The 17,754-nt window shown below is 38.6% G+C and overlaps 4 protein-coding genes across 5 annotated transcripts; all 4 read left to right on the top strand.

Moving 5' to 3' along the window:
- Positions 1 to 691: 691 nt before the first annotated feature.
- Positions 692 to 3,937, top strand: LOC110424582 (O-Glycosyl hydrolases family 17 protein). The gene is made up of 4 exons (XM_021439179.2): positions 692 to 1,087; positions 1,186 to 2,496; positions 3,501 to 3,528; positions 3,667 to 3,937. The coding sequence occupies exons 1-4, from the start codon at positions 1,018 to 1,020 to the stop codon at positions 3,827 to 3,829; spliced, it is 1,572 nt and encodes a 523-aa protein (XP_021294854.1). The 5' UTR covers positions 692 to 1,017; the 3' UTR covers positions 3,830 to 3,937.
- Positions 3,938 to 4,302: 365 nt separating this feature from the next.
- Positions 4,303 to 7,372, top strand: LOC110424583 (endonuclease/exonuclease/phosphatase family protein). 2 transcript variants are annotated; one of them, XM_021439180.1, is made up of 4 exons: positions 4,303 to 5,256; positions 5,885 to 6,030; positions 6,125 to 6,235; positions 6,524 to 7,372. In XM_021439180.1, exons 1-4 carry the CDS (start codon positions 4,755 to 4,757, stop codon positions 7,106 to 7,108), a joined length of 1,344 nt encoding a protein of 447 aa, XP_021294855.1. In that variant the 5' UTR covers positions 4,303 to 4,754; the 3' UTR covers positions 7,109 to 7,372. The 2 variants fall into 2 exon arrangements, with proteins under 2 accessions (XP_021294855.1, XP_089641084.1); XM_089784958.1 differs by having other exon boundaries at positions 5,882 to 6,030.
- A 962-nt stretch (positions 7,373 to 8,334) lies between these two features.
- LOC110424581 (L-ascorbate oxidase homolog) lies at positions 8,335 to 12,619 on the top strand. Its single transcript, XM_021439178.2, has 8 exons — positions 8,335 to 8,683; positions 8,815 to 8,924; positions 10,141 to 10,411; positions 10,536 to 10,638; positions 10,813 to 11,158; positions 11,246 to 11,614; positions 11,697 to 11,775; positions 11,896 to 12,619. The coding sequence occupies exons 1-8, from the start codon at positions 8,546 to 8,548 to the stop codon at positions 12,106 to 12,108; spliced, it is 1,629 nt and encodes a 542-aa protein (XP_021294853.1). The 5' UTR covers positions 8,335 to 8,545; the 3' UTR covers positions 12,109 to 12,619.
- A 1,856-nt stretch (positions 12,620 to 14,475) lies between these two features.
- On the top strand, positions 14,476 to 16,867 carry LOC110424788 (uncharacterized). The gene is made up of 6 exons (XM_021439479.2): positions 14,476 to 14,770; positions 15,051 to 15,127; positions 15,249 to 15,285; positions 16,050 to 16,230; positions 16,412 to 16,532; positions 16,628 to 16,867. The coding sequence occupies exons 1-6, from the start codon at positions 14,509 to 14,511 to the stop codon at positions 16,865 to 16,867; spliced, it is 918 nt and encodes a 305-aa protein (XP_021295154.2). The 5' UTR covers positions 14,476 to 14,508.
- The last annotated feature ends 887 nt before the right edge of the window (positions 16,868 to 17,754 follow it).

Here is a 17,754-nt window from a genome sequence, read left to right as displayed (position 1 = left end):
CCAGCATTTTTAAACTGTCATGTATTTTGAAGGAGTCGGGTTAGATTCATTCTTGACTGTTACTGCTTCCAAACGAATTATAATTATTGGTTCTTAGATACCAGGAAAGGAAAGTCTACTACAAAGGCCATTCACTTTCAACAAAATGATTCATAAGCCAAAGGCTTTCTATTTCTTCACAGGATTAAGCCTGGAAAAAACTGAAAATCATTTGCAAACCAACAAGCAAAATGTGAAACCGAGATAGAAGTGCAGAACTTTAGACTGTGTCTGGTCTTCTAGTTTTGGTCACTAGAGCCAGGTTGTTCAGTTGATGTGAGTTTTGTGTGAGTAGTCAACGAGGTGAATTAAGGCTTGAATTTGAATGAGAACTCTCACTCAAAAGTTTGCCCTGGTTAAATGCTAAATTCCCACGCTTGGAAGCAAGTAGGGAGTGTGGAGTAGAGCCTATTGAAAGCGCCTAGAGACGAGCTGCTATAACGTCTCTCTGGAAAACGCCAGCCTGTACAATCCAGAACCATCTGAAACTCACCAGACTTGATTTACAATGTTGCCCTCCCCAGCTAGCATATCCTACCAAAAAGCCCCCATGGCGTCCAGTTAATCACATTATTGCCTTGCCCTTTTGCCCAGGTCACCAACCATCCTGTTGGAATTACAAAGCGTTGGCCAGTGTGGGAAAAGTTCAGAACGCGTAAACAAATACAATTTCAACTTGTCGGCTCTAAGGGTATTGTAGTAAATGTGTGGCAAGAAATTGAATTATGACGCAGGAAAGCACAGAAAAAGCCAGTTAAACCACCCCAAAAGACACTGAATTGTGTTGGTCTTCAGATAAATGTTAGCTTCCTTTCTTCTGACTGTAGATCTCTTAAGTCAATCCTAAACACAACAGATACACATCCCACAAGAAATCCAGTTACCACCAATAGAAAGGAAAACTTGCAAAGATAATGTTAGGATTTCTAGCAGAGACTGAAGCAGGGGAGGCAGACATAAAGCGGAAGCTCCTCTTCAATGGCAAACTCTAAGCTTATTACTTTTGTTATCACCTTCGTTTTCTTCTACTTTGCAGTTCCTTCAACAGGTAATGTCTCAAAAACCCAGTTGAAAATAGCTTAATCAAAAGCCAAAAAAACCTACAAGGACTCAATGTTTTATATTTTTTCTTTACATTCTTTGCAGCAAAGTCGTCAACTTTAGTCGGAGAAATCAAGCAGCAAAGTCAACAAGAAGACAGAGAACCTTTTGTGGGTGTTAACATAGGCACAGATGTCTCAAATCTGCTGTCAGCAACGGACTTGGTTTCATTCTTGCAAGTGCAGAAAATCTCACATATTCGACTTTATGATGCAAATCCAGATATACTCAAAGCATTGGCAAAGACAAAGATCCGGGTCATTATCAGTGTACCCAATAACCAGCTTTTGGCAATAGGGTCGTCCAACACCACGGCAGCTTCTTGGATCGGTCGAAATGTCCTCGCTTACTACCCTGAAACACTCATCACTGCCATTGCTGTTGGAGATGAGGTTTTAACAACCGTACCATCCTCAGCTCCTTTGCTGCTCCCTGCAATTCAGTCTCTTTACAGTGCTTTAGTGGCTGCAAATTTGCATACCCAAATTAAGGTTTCAACTCCACATGCAGCTTCTATTATTCTTGATACCTTTCCTCCTTCTCAGGCTTTCTTCAACCAAAGCTTGACTTCAGTTATGGTACCTTTGCTTCAGTTTTTGTCAAGAACTGGGTCTCCTCTAATGATGAATCTTTATCCATATTATGTGTTTATGGAGAATAAAGGTGTGGTTCCCCTAGATAATTCCTTGTTTAAGCCATTGACACCGTCTAAAGAAATGGTTGATCCTAATACTTTGTTGCATTACACTAATGTGCTTGATGCTATGATTGATGCTGCATATGTTTCTATGAAGAATTTAAATGTTACTGATGTTGTGGTGCTTGTTACTGAGAGTGGGTGGCCTTCAAAAGGGGATTCAAAAGAGCCTTATGCCACTATAGACAATGCAGATACCTATAATTCAAACCTTATTAAGCATGTTTTAGACCATAGTGGAACCCCTTTGCATCCAGAAATCACTTCCAGTGTGTATATATATGAGTTGTTCAATGAGGACTTGAGATCACCTCCAGTATCTGAGGCGAATTGGGGATTGTTTTATTCAAATTCGACGCCAGTGTATTTGCTTCATGTATCAGGAAGTGGGACCTTTTTGGCAAATGATACAACCAATCAAACCTATTGTATTGCAATGGATGGGGTTGATTCAAAGACATTGCAGGCAGCTTTGGACTGGGCTTGTGGTCCTGGGAGGGCAAATTGCAGTGAGATTCAGCCAGGGGAAGACTGCTACCAGCCTAATAATGTGAAGAGTCATGCTTCTTATGCCTTTGATAGCTACTATCAGAAAGAAGGGAGACCTCCTGGGTCCTGCGACTTTAAGGGTGTGGCCATGATAACTACCACTGATCCAAGTAAGTGTTACCACAACTTTTCCTTGAAAGAAGGTTGGTTTTTGGTATGACATTGTTCTTCTATGGAGTTGAATTTGTTCTTATAGCCATAATAGGTGGTTAGTTGTCCAAGTGCCCAGCTCTAACTTATGATCATTTTGCTTTCGAAAAAACTTATTATCATTTTATTTTGATGAAAAAGTGGAAATGAGGATATATGACACTCAATGTTAGTCTTGTTTGTGTGTTTTCTTTGTAAAGATCAAGTTCCTTAGAACAAGAGTTAGGCATTGTCCCAAAACAATTGTCCATTTACCATAGTCTAGAACAATGTAATAATAGACCAATTACAAAGTTCTAGCAATTTGCTGCTGATTTAGCGCCTTGAATGTTAAGGACCCTAAGGCTAGGGTGATAGGAGAATGATGTTAATTTATGAGCTTACTCTTCTTTACAGCTAATAAGTTGCTTAAGCACGAGTAGTAAGGTTTTTAAATATAAAGTCCTATCGGAAAGTAAAGCTGTGGGAATAGTCGCACTTCCAAGTTACAAGTCATGAAGCGATACTCATTGGGAAAAAGGTCACTTCTAACAAAGAATGGTGTATAGTTTCTACCTGACAGAGTCACATGGGTTCTTTTTTTTGTGATTGGAAGGAAGAGGCCGTGGAATAATATTTTCTTGTTCAAGCAGAGAACTATGATTTCAGTTTGGAACCTGTTTCTGTAGTGAGCCCCACTGCACGACATAACCTCACTAAGCCAACGGTCCATCTCCATGTTTAGATTGCCTTAGAAAATGACACTCTTCTACTTGCATATATCCTAGCCATCATCTTCTTTTATTGCCTTGTATCATATGAAGGTTGTACTAGTCCAAAATGGAGTCTGTCACCTTGTTTTTTTCATTCATTTCTCCTTTCTTTTTTCACTTTTGCCCTTCATTTTCTTAGCTTTGATTTTACTCTACAATATATAAATCTGACATGTTTTTTCTTTAAAAATATTTGTGGGGTATATTTGCAGGTCACGGGAGCTGTGTATTTCCTGGAAGGTGAGACACACAGGCCATTGTCAACCGTCTAGTTCTCATTTACAATTTTGGCTGTTTTAACATTTTGCTCTTAACATCTCTTCTTTCTAGATTTGAGATCCATGCTCCTAACAAAGAATCTTTAATTTCTTTTTCCAGTAAGAAGGTAAGCAATAAGACAAGAACGGTAGTGAACTCGACAGACGTGAGTGGCGCAGCTGAAAGGTTAAAATTCATCACTTTCAAAAGCAGCCAAATAAGTGCAACTACTATAGCAGCGTTCTGTATTTTGGTATTCATTCCTTTCGTCACCACTCGATGAAGGGGCAAAATAAAATATATATATTTTTATAAAAAAATTGTATCAATTATTTTGCATTGTATTCATATATGATCTTTTTGTGCCAAAGTTAAAAAAAAAAAAAAGAAATATCTTTGATGATGATTTGATCAGTCCGGGGGCAGGGCAGGGGCAGAGTCCTTGTTGATTGAATGAGTTGATTTGAGTATGGTGATGGTAATTATTTGAGAGTTGATACATGTAATCAACACAATGATTGTAAAGCTTTAGCAGTGAGCAGAAAAGTGTGATTATTTTCTTCTGCATACAATCATCAAACAAGGGAAATGGGATATCAATTTGGGCCCTTTTTGTTGCCAAGTTCATCTTGTTAATGGAATCTGTACCTGGTTGAAACAAAAAGGAGATCATCTTTTTCGCCCAATATAAACCTCATGGTAATGTTTTCTTTTCAAAGAATTTCTGAACAGTCTATGTGAGTGAAAAGGTGTTTAGTCCTTGGGCTGCCATGGAGATTGCCTTGGGTAACTCATCCAAGGTCCTAGAAATGACTGATGCTTCCCCGAGTTTACAGGTTACTCCTCCATAACTTTGCTCTAAACAAGGGAAACAAATTACAGTAACAACGTTTTTCCATGGTTTAGGAGCTTTTTTCTCAAAAAGAATGCAACTTTTTGACGCCTTTTTGGCCGCGTTCTCGGATAAAGCCCCTCGGTGTCTGACATTTCTGCATCTCACCGTTGGGGAAAAGCGAAGAAACAAGTTTTAACAGGAGACCCAGGCCACGATTAAAGCACGTGAGCCCAAAGTGGGTCCCAATTATGCACACGTGGAACTGTCTGTGGGACATGAGAGATATCCGCCGCCGAACCTAGTGACCAAACCGAAGCTGGAACTCCAGAACGCGGCAGAAGTGGGCACCAGACAAACCTTTTTAACTTTTGAAATGGTATTCTCGTTAACCCCACTCCACTTCTCCTCGAACCTGAGTCCTGGAATATCGAAAATCTCTTATCTTCTCCTTCTGCGACGACATCTTTCGAGACCGATCGAGAACATGTCTTGGTCTTGCAAGAAATGCACGTTCCTCAACTCCCCATCTCAAAACGCTGCTTGCAAAATCTGCCTTTCGCCTCCTTCTCCTTCGCCTTCACCGTCCTCACCTCCTAAATGGCCATGTAAAGCCTGCACTTTCTTGAACCTTTACAAGAACTCCAACTGCGAAATCTGTGGCACACGGGCTCCGGTGACTTCCCTCTCGAGTTTTGAGGACTTGAAAGATACCAGTCTTGATGGGGAGCTTGATTCTTCTGTTGGGTCAGTTTTCTATCCATTGAAGCCTTGTAGAAAGAGGAAGATCAGATACCCCGATGTGGGTAATGAAGATTGTATTGAATCGAGCAGCTTCCGAGGCATTAAGGCGTCCAATAAGGCTGTGGCTGTGGAGGGTTAGTTTTGATTTTCTTTGCTCAATTGGGATTTTGATTTGGGGTTTTCTTTTAGTATAAAAAGATGAACTTTTTGTGAATTTGTTTACTAATATTTCTTCTTTCAATGTTGTAGTTGCTCTCCACATTGATTTCATTGATTTATACACTAATTATATCAAACTTCTCTCATGTTATTGATATAAGTTCGTGGCATATTGTTTATCTTATTGTTGAATGGTAATTGTGAAAACACTCATTACATCTCGTTATCTTCTAGATGGTTAAGTTAGTATTTCTAAATGTTTGTCTATGTTTTAACATATTATTATGTTCATGTATGTGATGTAACGAATCCTCTCTATAAAGGGGTTGTGGCCATTTTGTCTAACAAGGAAGTAAGGAAGATAAAGAACCAAGTAAAGTCGAAGTAATTGGGGTTGTTTGCATTGGTTGCTAGTGAAGAAACTCTCTCAAGGAACTCTATGTGGTTTAGCAATGCATCTCCATGCTTATCATGTTTAATTAATCACCACTTCTTTTATCCACCACTACATTGTGTCTCCAATTGTTTATTGTTCTCCCAAATTTATCTTCTCAAGCCCCAGTAAATTCTTCTCACCTATGACATTGTCCCTGTTGTCAGCAGAGGACAGTAATTTAGGGGCAGTTGGGAGTTCATTGAAGATATTGAGCTACAATGTTTGGTTCCGGGAAGACCTGGAGGTGCACAAGAGGATGAAAGCTATTGGTGATCTTATTCAACTGCATTCTCCAGATCTCATTTGTTTTCAGGTTCATTATAGTAATTTTTATACCCCGCTATTCATTGTTGGATCATATGCATTATGATTGCAGCTTTACCATATGATAACTTTGCTTATTGTAGGAGGTTACCCCCAATATATATGACATTTTTCGTCAGTCCAACTGGTGGAATGTTTATCAATGCTCTGTCTCTGATGACATGGCAAATTCAAGAGGATACTTTTGTATGCAGGTGCACTTTCGATTGCTTCCCTTTTATAGATACTGTCCTTGATATGTCTACTATTAGGCCTTCTAATTGAAAGCGTCATTATATGAACCTCTATTCAAACTATTCCTATCACCTCATTTCTTCTTCCTCTTCTTTTGGTGTGCTTTGAAACGCTATATCTTTATACTTCCAGCAACTTGTATACCTTATGTATTTCTTCCTTTAATTTAAGTCTCTTTTTATTCACCAACTTCTATAATTACAATAGCTAATGAGCAATGAATCAATTACTTAACACATTACTTGCAGTTAAGCAAACTGCCTGTGAAATCCTTCAGTTGTAAACCCTTTGGAAATTCCATAATGGGACGAGAGGTTTGCATGACTGAGGTGGAAGTTTTGGGGGGTAAATCACTGGTTGTTGCTACAAGCCATCTTGAGAGTCCATGTCCAGCCCCACCAAAATGGGATCAAATGTTCAGCAAGGAACGCGTAGAACAGGCCAAGGAGGCCATCAACATTCTCAAGAATAACCCAAATGTTATTTTTGGGGGTGATATGAACTGGGATGACAAACTAGATGGTCAGTTTCCTTTACTTGATGGATGGATTGATGCCTGGAAAGAGTTAAGGCCTGCAGAAGATGGATGGACATATGACACCAAATCCAACCAGATGTTGTCAGGCAATCGCACATTACGAAAGCGACTAGACAGATTTGTATGCAATCTGAATGATTTTAAAGTAAGTGGAATTGACATGATTGGAATAGAGGCATTACCTGACCTATCTTATATCAAGGAGAAGAACGTGAGAAAAGAGAAGCAGTTATTGGAGCTTCCTGTTTTGCCAAGTGATCATTACGGCCTGCTTTTAATAATCTCTACTAAGTAATGCAGGGTGAATGGTTCGATTAAAGCTCGATCTACTGTTTATCATTTCCATCTGCACTTTCAAAGCATACTTGTAGGCAGTTTTGTACAAACCAGTAATGTAATGATGCAAACAGATAACAACATTTTGTTACCACTCTGTTTCACGTTTTGTATAGGCATCGTGGATGGAAATCATAGGATTTCATATTATTACGCTCTACTTGCTGGATACTTATTTGGTTCTATTTTCCCTTTTTGCCATATGATTGAGATATTGTTTTAAGCAATTATGTCTTTACGTGGGCATTGGCCATTGAGAAAACATAGGATTCAGTCCTATCAGATAATGAACTGGATGTTGCAATATAAAATCAGCAGGCATAGGAAAAAAATCAATTAGCCAAAATCTAGTTTTACATGGAAGTCTTGGGATTCAATGCTACCCTCCCAAAGATGCCAAGATGAGGATCTCGGAAAGTAATTATAGAGGCAAGCCTGTCCTGTGTGAGCCGTGGGATATTTTGCTTGAGCAGGTCCACCACTACACCACTCATGGCTGGGCAAAAGGAAACCAGGATCCAGTTAAAGGGCCAGAGAAGATCCATCCATGGACTCCACCACGTTTATTAATCTCCATACCTTAATTCAGTCAATTGTCAGTATTGATTCTTGTTAGAAATGTCAAAACTATAGAATCTAATCATCATTTTTGTTTTGTTTTTTATCTTTTTGCTTGAACAGAAAAGGCATGGAATCTAATTATCTGCAAATGCTCTCTCCTTTTCCATTGCCCCATCAAAAGGCCATTTCTGATCATGATTCCTTCATTTGGCCATAGCCCTTTCGTCTGTTAATTGTGCCATGCCTGTGGAAAATGGAAGATGCATCAGAAGTCACTGTTAGCAAATTCGGACAGGGCCACATGAAATTGGGTGATTCCAAGCTGCACGTGAGTGGGGTTGAACCCTGCCTTGTGACTAGACAGGCTTTACAGTTTTTGCATTTGGCAACAAGCTAGTAGTTTCTTTTACCATCCAAAATTGATCAGCACTCAAGGGCTAATCTAAACCAAATCAGAAACCGACAAAACATCAATCGGGTTACCACCGGTCCCACGACATGAACAGGACCCACGAGATGCTAAATACTCCAGGATTGAACTGGGACCATCCGTTTCACTAGGCTCAACCGCGTTTAATTGGAACCCACTGACAGCTCATATGTGATCTTCTAACTCTTGCTTCCCTTGCATACAAAACAGAGCTCTGCTTTTGCCTCCGAACTAAAGAATAAAAACGCTATAAAAACGGAGGGAAAGATAGATTTATAGAGAAAGATACAACAATGGTACCTTAAAGAGTCACTCTTTCTAGATCTGTGTTCTATGTAACATTTAGCAATCCCCTGTTTTTGAGTGGTTTTGTTCTCTTTAAGTAGAAAAAGAAAGGCAGTAAAAATGGAAGACAGCAAGCTTCTTCTTTGTTGTTTCACTGCTTGCATTTTGTTTTTTGGCGTCAATGGAGAAAACCCTTATAGATATATCACTTGGAAAGTCACGTACGGTGATATTTACCCCCTTGGCGTTAAGCAGCAGGTACCCTTTCTTCTTGCTTTCTGGTTTTTTGTTCAAAGGAAAGATCTTTTCTTGCTTTAACAAGAAAAACGCTGAACCTTTTTTGTTTTTCTCAAAGCAACTTGTTTGGCTTGTGGCAAAATGTGTTGCAGGGGATCTTAATAAACGGGCAGTTTCCAGGGCCTCAGATCGATGCAATCACTAACGATAACCTGATTATCAGTGTTTATAACTACTTAAACGAACCATTCCTTATCTCTTGGTAACAATGCTAGCACCCCTTTCTTTCTTTTTGCTTATTTTAGGCCAACATCTACTTAATCTTCAGCTTGGTTGGTTTGAAGAGCAAGCTAAGAAAAGGAAAGGAAGAAAGAAAGAAAGTAAATGTGAAACATTTGAAGCTGAGCATAAGCTCAAAATGCTGCCTTTTATTTTAAGCCAATGTGTGTATGTTTTTTTGGTTTCATGATGATATAACTAGAGTTTAGTGGGGGCACTTACTGAGTTTACTAGATCTTTGGTTAAATGCTTGAACAGTTGAAAAAACTTCCCATTGGTAGAAATTTGCAATGACTATTCTCTTTAGGAAGATATCAAACCAAATGCTGAATTTGATGAATATGAAATCTAGGGCTATTTTTGTAACTTGGTATGTGAGCAGATCCCTACTCCTTATCCTTGATCCCTTGTATGGAAGTACATATAATTGAAGAGAGTGGGGGAGAAAAGGCATAGTTACTTTTTCCAGCTACTTTTGTCATTATGGTTTTTGTTGGTTCACATTTCATAGACAATCTCTGACAATATGGTCCGGGCATGGTTAAATGATGAAAGCTCACTTTCTCTAACTAATAGCTCTTTAAGGATTCAATGGGGTATTGGGATTAATACTATTATGATAATCCACTTTGTACAACTGGCTGAATATAGTAAATTCTTCCCACCACCTGCCACATCTCTCATCTGTATATCTTCATGTTCAAAAATATTAAAAAATGGATGTAATTAATCAACATTAACTGCATGGCTACGGCAGCACTGGTTACAATCTATATTTAAATGCACGTGGTTGCGCATCAACAAATAAAAAAGATGTACGGCCAGCAATAGAACATGGGCCTAGGCCTAGTTCTCGTAATGGGTTCAGAGCTCTCCTAACTATGCAACTTTACTTCTAATTCATGCATATTGAACAGTTAATAAAGCTTGGCATAATTATGTTATATTAGTGATAATGAGTAGTGATTGCTCCTCATCGGAATTCTGCTGATTTGGCATGCAGGAACTTTGTGATAACATTCTTTCAAGTACTTGGGCCTTAGGATAAGTGTAGTTACAAATTCTTCTCTTGGTCTTATTCAATGTGATCATTCATCATCAGCTAATAGAATCTACGAAATAAACAGAAACAGAAACACCTTTAGGATGCTGCAATTGATGTGAAATTTGACACTCATCTCCTGTTTTTCCGTCTGCAGGAACGGTGTGCAGCAGAGGAGGAACTCATGGCAGGATGGAGTCTTTGGCACGAACTGTCCAATTCGACCAGGGAAAAACTTCACTTATGTTCTCCAAGTGAAAGATCAAATTGGTAGCTTTTTCTACTTTCCATCACTTTTATTCCATAAGGCTGCTGGAGGATATGGTGGCATCAGAATTTGGAGCCGCCCTAAGATTCCTGTACCTTTTCCCACTCCCGCTGGGGATTTCACTGTGCTGGCTGGGGACTGGTATAAGAGAAATCACTATGTAAGCATTCTGTATCTTTTATGATATCAAATATGTAAGGGAGTGGAGCCTTAATCATTCTTTCACCCCCATCTTTTTCTTATTTTCTCCGCTAAATATCGACTAATCCTCTTTGTTTCTTAAGGTATTGAGGCGTCTCTTGGACAGTGGTCGTAACCTTCCCTCCCCTGATGGACTTCTCATTAATGGTAGAGGGTGGAATGGATACACATTCACTGTTGATCCAGGTGAATGATAACAAACTTCCAAGTTTTCCTCCAATCTGTTGGTTGTTGTTCCTTAAATCTCATCAATTGGTTCACAAATAATCTTTTATTGAGTTTTCGATCGGTGGAATATGTGAAGGCCATTCTCTCTTAGAATCTTACCCTTATATGCATGTTTTTCTTATTTGTACTCAGGTAGGACATATAGGTTCAGGGTATCAAATGTTGGCCTTACAACTTCAATTAACTTCAGGATCCAGGGTCACAATCTGAAACTCATAGAAGTAGAAGGATCTCATACACTCCAGACCACCTATAGTTCTTTTGATATCCATCTTGGGCAGTCATGTTCTTTCTTGGTCACAGCTGATCAGGTGTCGAAGGATTACTATGTTGTTGTCTCTTCACGCTTCACTCCTCGTGTGCTCACAACAACTGCCGTTCTTCACTATAGCAATTCAAAACAGGGAGTTTCTGGTCCAGTTCCTGGGGCTCCCACAACTCAAATTGCTCCATCACTCATCCAGGCGAGATCCATACGGTACTTTATCTTATTATCTTTTCAGAAGCTAGCAAGCTAAGTGCCATTAAAAAGTGGCTACCTAGCTGATAGTTTTTCTTCTACCAGTTGGAACCTGACAGCTAGCGGACCTAGACCTAATCCCCAAGGCTCATACCACTATGGACTGATCACTCCAAGCCGCACTATCATGCTTGCAAACTCTGCGCCTTGGATTAATGGAAAGCAGAGGTATGCTGTCAATGGCGTCTCATATGTTCCAGCAGATACCCCATTAAAACTAGCAGATTACTTCAAGATTCCCGGAGTCTTCAATCTCGGAAGCATTCCTTCCTGGCCCCCTTCAGGAAACAATGCCTACTTTCAGACCTCAGTCATGGCAGCCAATTTCCGGGAATATGTTGAGATTGTATTCCAAAACTGGGAGGACACTGTGCAGTCATGGCATATTGATGGTTATTCCTTCTTTGTCGTGGGGTAAGGCTTTTCATGCCTATGCTCTATATTCAATTCTTTTATCTATGGCTAAATGTGTTGCTAAAAAATGTTGGATGATCAGGATGGATGGAGGCCAATGGACGCCTGGAAGTAGAGCAAACTACAATTTGAGAGACACAGTGGCTCGCTGTACTACTCAGGTATATGCAATACAGATCGTTGACCTCCCATCAATGTGCTTAGAATGTGATCAACTCTAGGAATCGTAGGTGCACCAACTCTCAATGTCACAATTTGTTGACCTATCTGAGTGAATGCAGGTTTACCCCAGGTCATGGACCGCGATCTACATGGCTCTGGACAACGTAGGAATGTGGAATATAAGGTCTGAAAACTGGGCCAGTCAATACTTGGGGCAGCAGTTCTATCTCAGGGTTTTCTCCCCTGCAAATTCCTGGAGAGATGAGTTACCAATCCCAAAGAATGCTCTTCTCTGTGGCAGGGCCAGAGGTCGCCACACAAGGCCTCTCTGAATTTAGCTAACCGAGAAAATAATTATGTCACGAAGGGGTGACATGGTGCAAGCTTGGGATATGATGAACAAAATTAGGTTGTTAAATTGCGGGAAAAGTATTGTGAGAGCTCAACTTGAGCTTTTGAGCCAATTCTTCTGTCATTTGCCTTGTGTTCATGGAACTTTTCTTGTTTCTGTGATGACAGGATGGGCATTAAATTAATATATTATATGAACTCCCATGTTACGCGAAAACCCAGAAAACGTCAGGAGTGTTGGATTATAAATAACTCTTGGAAAAAAACCCACAAAATTAATCTGTCAAGTAGTAGTTGTTCGAGTTACAATCAATATGCATCACCTACCAGCTTTTGGGTGAGGCTGATTGGAGGGCATGGACACGGGCACGCACAGGACAAACATCGATGAAAGATAAAGTCATATTTGTTGGAGTCTTGAGTTTATAAGAGTCAATGTTGCATATGTAATTAAATTAACTTTTTGAAAAGAATAATAGTTTTGTGATAAAATGATATTAGAGTAAATTTATATTTAATTTTAATTTCGTTATCATATCAAATGCTTCAATAAATGGAGTAGATAAGGTAACTCGACTTGTGATAAGAAAGAATATTTTTTAATCACATTTTAAATAAATAAAAAAAATTTAAGTTTATAAATTTAGATATTATATACTCTTTAAGAAAAAGTAATAACAATGATTTCATTAAAATTTTAAAAATAAAATTTTGAACATACAAATACAATATATATTTTTGAAAACAATACTTTAACAATGCCTTTAAACTACAATCATCAACATCTTCCTTCGGGGATAATCCTGAGGAAACTTATAGAAGATTAATGAAATTAATGATTACAACAACAGTTTAATTACGACGAAGAAACAATTCTGCTTTAGAATTCTAGCTGAAGCTGGAAGGAATTGCTAAAGCTGAGACCTCGAGCTCTTCTTTTCAATCAAGCAGCAAGAAGTTTGGGGAACATCTAGTTCTACCTACAAGGCTGCAGCTCATGTTTGGAATGGAACCAGACACAAGCAGGGAAAGGTGGAATGGCATAGACTCATTTGTGTAATTCCTGGGGTTTTGAGGGACTTAATGTTTGCATGGTTTGGTCGTTTTAATTCCTTTATTGCTGCTGTTTTACAAGCCTTTGTTTTTTTCTCTGTAACAGCTTTGCTGCTTCTTTGGATATATACTGAAAGTAGCTTTCCTTATCCCAAAGAACAGAAAACAAAAAGAATGAAATTTCTGCCTAAAAATGGAGTCTCCTTAATTCAGACAAGGTTACTTTCCGTAATTCCCATCCTACCATTTATTCAGGCTTACGATTTCACGACACACTTGTCCATGCTTCTGGCAATTCCATCCAGAGGAATATTCCCTCTCCCATCTTGAAACGGTCTTCCTTTAATCTGCAATTCTCCAACCCCCTGTCAGCAAGCGCCACCATCCCACAGGCAAAGCTTGTTTCACTCCATTTTGGCATCAAATTGCTCACCACCAATGGTGACGTTCTTGGCATCAACGTGGCAGTCCAAGAGAAACAAGCAACATGCGAAGAATGCTTACTTGGCGACAGCGCCCCCTTCTTCTCGCCTTATTGCTCGATGTTGAGTGTCTTTTGATTTGGTGTTTTTGCTCCAGGGAAGAAAAAAGAAAAAAGGGTTATGGCCGGAATAAAGGGCACTGTATACTGTTTTGTGGTTCGGGGGAAGGTTTGAACATTTTTCTTGTAGGAAGTGCAAATGCTTAGCTCATTTAGCAATTTTCTGCCTCTGGCTCCATGTTTCACTGTAGGCCCATTCTTAACGTTTAGGTCTTTGATCTTTTGTTTTGTAGTGAGCCCTTTTCTCTTTATTTCTTTTATTCATAACGTTTACCTTTGGTAATTTCTTCAGAATTAAAGATTGATTAATTACTTCTAAGATTCATATAGACTTCCTATGATGATGAACTTGAGCAGATGACTGCTAAACTTGACAGATAAAATGAAGACAGCAGTTGCATTTATATTCTTCAACTGACAAAGAAAAAAAAAGGAGCATGAATGTCAGGAAATGCATGGCACTGCCCAAAGAATGTCATGAAACCATGATATCATCAGGAAATTTTGGTAGAGGCGTTTTTACCTTTTATCCTTTCGTTTTGATCAGTTTTCACCCAATCACTTCTTTTTCTTTGAAGAAATCTGAGTGAAATTCCGTGTCCAATTTTTCCTTTTTCTAATCGAACCTCCAATAGACTAAACTGACCTTAAAGAGGAGCAAGAAAAAATGGTCAGCAACAAGACAAAATATATGCTACAGATAGTCTCACTAGTATTTATTATTCTCTTTTGTTTCACTGAAGACCACCTCTTCTCTCTCTCCCCCTTTTGTTCTCTAGTCCTGGCAATGAAGAGGGTTGATGGTGATAGTGCCCTGAAGGGGTCTCCATCTTCTTCTCTTGACAGTGGAAGTGTTTACTACTCGCAGTCATCGACTATGAGAGCTACCAGGCGACGCATGGATGACAATCTGGTGCCTGAAATAAGCTTGAAATCGCCTACTGCTGTCGTAAGGCCTTATGCCAGATCAAAAATGCCTCGGCTGAGATGGACTCCTGATCTTCACCACTGCTTTGTACATGCAGTTGAACACCTGGGAGGAGAAGACAGTAAGCCATCTTCCATGAACCTTCATTAACCCCCTATCCTTTTTCATTTTGATAAAGCTAACACCTATATTTTCATTCATTACTCTTTGTTTAATTAGATCGATAATTCGAGAAAAATTGTTGGTGATGTTACCTTCGTGCATACCGTTAGAGAAACTAATGCATTTGCAGAATCTCTTATTAAATTTGAAGTTTTCTTTTTCAAGAGTCAAGTTATTGTATATGTTCGGGGCATATGCAGTGGCCTGCTGAATTAATATTATGGTTTTGTGAATTATAGGAGCTACACCAAAGATGGTACTACAGATAATGGATGTGAAGGGCCTGACCATCTCCCACGTGAAGAGCCATCTTCAGGTTTGATCAAAACGACTGGAACAACATTACATTCATTGGAAAGAGATTCTTGGTTTTAGGAATTGGATTTTTCCATGGTCAACTTTTTGATTTCTGGTTTGTGTTTGCCATATATGGACAGATGTACAGGAGCATGAAGCATGAGCAGATGATACCAGGTAATACATGAGCATCTGTTGTTAATGCATGCTCAATTTTATGTGGGGAAAGTGAGATGGTAAATTAATTACAGCCCACTCTGATCCCATCGATTGATCATCAAAGGCACGCTTCACCATCTTTCCAGTTAGCAGTTCATGGCCATATTAGAAAAAGGAAAGAGCAAATTTACTGCCTTCAGTTGTTGATCAACATGCCTAAAATAGATGAAGTATTTTTGTTAATGGCTTTTTGAGGATAAAAATCATTAAATAATTACATATAATAATATAATTAATCAAATTACATATCATGTCATGATTATATTTTTTATTCTTATAATTAAAAAAAAAAGATTCAAATCTTACTCTTTTGATAGGAAAATCACACATTAATCAATAAATCAAATACTCGAATATATGTCGAGATTATACTTATTAGTGATTATCGAATATTTATTAAAAATTGATATTCAAACTTAATACTCTTTTTGTCCCTTATATAAATTTCTTTTCTTGAATATTATTCTTAATTTGAAAAAAAGAAGAAGAAAATGAATAGTTATTAACTAGGATAATAAAGAAAAGTAAGAACAAATGTTTTTTTCAAAACATAATAATATTTATAAGAGGGAAGGAGTATTATATCATGTTTACAATTTGTAAGAGGGAAGGAGTATTATATGTCACTTTTCTTCTATGTATTTAAATTAAATCTTTTAACCATTTGTGGATATCTCAATTTATACAATTCGGGATGTCGTATGTTTGGTTTTGTATCATAGAAGCAGCAATGGCAGCAAGGAGAAATAATCAGAATGTATCAAACCCGATGAACTGCCAACAAATCAGTCTTCAGCTTAAGGATGGGGGTATTTCCATTAATCGTAATTCGTTCCAAAATCCAGGCTTCCGAACCCAAGAGATGGCTTCAAATTCCATCCTTCCTGCACAACGGTATCCGGTGTAAGTTACAATATACCCTGAAGCTTATTTTCGTGTAGTGCGCCTGCTTTAGCGAGTCCATCTGTTAAGGAATTCGTCTCTCTGGAAATGTGTTCAAGTAAAATGAAAATGTCGGAGATTGCAATCTTATTTAGCCCTGGGGTATCAATAGGATTTTGCATTGAGGCTTGTCCATCTGCAGGAATGGAAACAAAGTCAGTGACCAGTTACCAGACGCAGAAGTAGCAGACAAGGTATCTGAGCAGCAGAGATCAGATTCATATATCATCTTCAAGGATCTACTCAAAAGTTGCATGACCCCAGTAATTAATCTCTCTCTTTCTTTCTGTCAACGCACCAGCAGATTTCTTCACAACACAGATTGCTCTACTGTTCCTTTCCTTTTTGATCTTTACAGGAGAGGAACGAGCAAGAAAAAGTAGTGGGACAACATGGTGATGCAGGTGCAGCAGGTTGGAAGTGCAGCAGCCATCGAAGATTGGTTGACTTACCTGATCACCAGGCAGCTAATCAGAGAATATCTGATGGTTCAACGTATCTATCGGCAAACTCAAAAGTTTCCCAGCCAATGTTAAGGCTGAGCAAAGCTAAGAACCTAGAGGTGAATGACGTTTCTCTGGAGCTAACTCTTGCTTAAGAGTATGCACATAATGATGTCTCTCTCTCTCTCTCTCTCTCTCCCTCGTATGGAATATGAAAAAGTTCCTTTTACAGTGTTCTGTTAATTTGTTTGGGTAGATTTTCTGAAGTCTACATATGCTCACCATTCCACGAGACAACCCCTAACACAGCTACCTCCAATTATTACGAACGGTGACCAAAGGGTCATTGGCATAGGGTGATTTAGCAGGCTTGATTCTCGTGTACAAGTTGCCCTGTGGCTCGAATTCGACCACTTTTTCTTTTTTGGCCTGGGGACGAGGAAGGGGTGGGGGGCAGTACTTAAACAGTACCCTTTTTTTTTTTTAATTTGCCTGTAATTTCAAGATATGGGTTAGGTTGAGGATTCAAATTTCAGGTCACTGATTCAACATAAAATTTAACAGACAATTATTCACAATCAACTCAAAGAAAGGGCATAGTTACATCTCATCTTCAGTTGTTCTCTGCACATGTAACCTTAAATGAAGGGCATGTTTGGCCTTATTCAAGCTCTAATTACAATTATTTCCCCTCCTATATCAAGAAAAAAATATAAAAAATCAATATATGATAATTATCTTTTTAAAAAATTAATCATAAAGACATATCTCGACTCTTAAAAATCAATTGAAACAAAATTCTCTACTTTCAATTTATATTGTTATCACATGTTAAAACATTTCTAATCCATCAATATCAACTTTCATTAGAAAACCATGGAAGACATTAATTTCTCTACATATATGAACAAAATAATACTACCAATAATTTCTTTCGAGCTGTCAAATCGACTATTGCTACGTACCCTGATGATGCAAAGAGTCGGCAATCCGATTGACTGAGCACCAGCTGCTTTTGGTTTCTTTAATTTCGTAACATGCA

This window comes from Theobroma umbraticum, unplaced genomic scaffold, assembly GCF_002168275.2.
Source record: "Theobroma umbraticum cultivar Fairchild unplaced genomic scaffold, ASM216827v3 scaffold_204.0, whole genome shotgun sequence".
NCBI classification, from domain to species: Eukaryota; Viridiplantae; Streptophyta; class Magnoliopsida; order Malvales; family Malvaceae; genus Theobroma; species Theobroma umbraticum.
The sequence above is the reverse complement of the archived record's forward strand: the minus strand, read 5'-3'. Positions and strand labels throughout refer to the sequence as shown.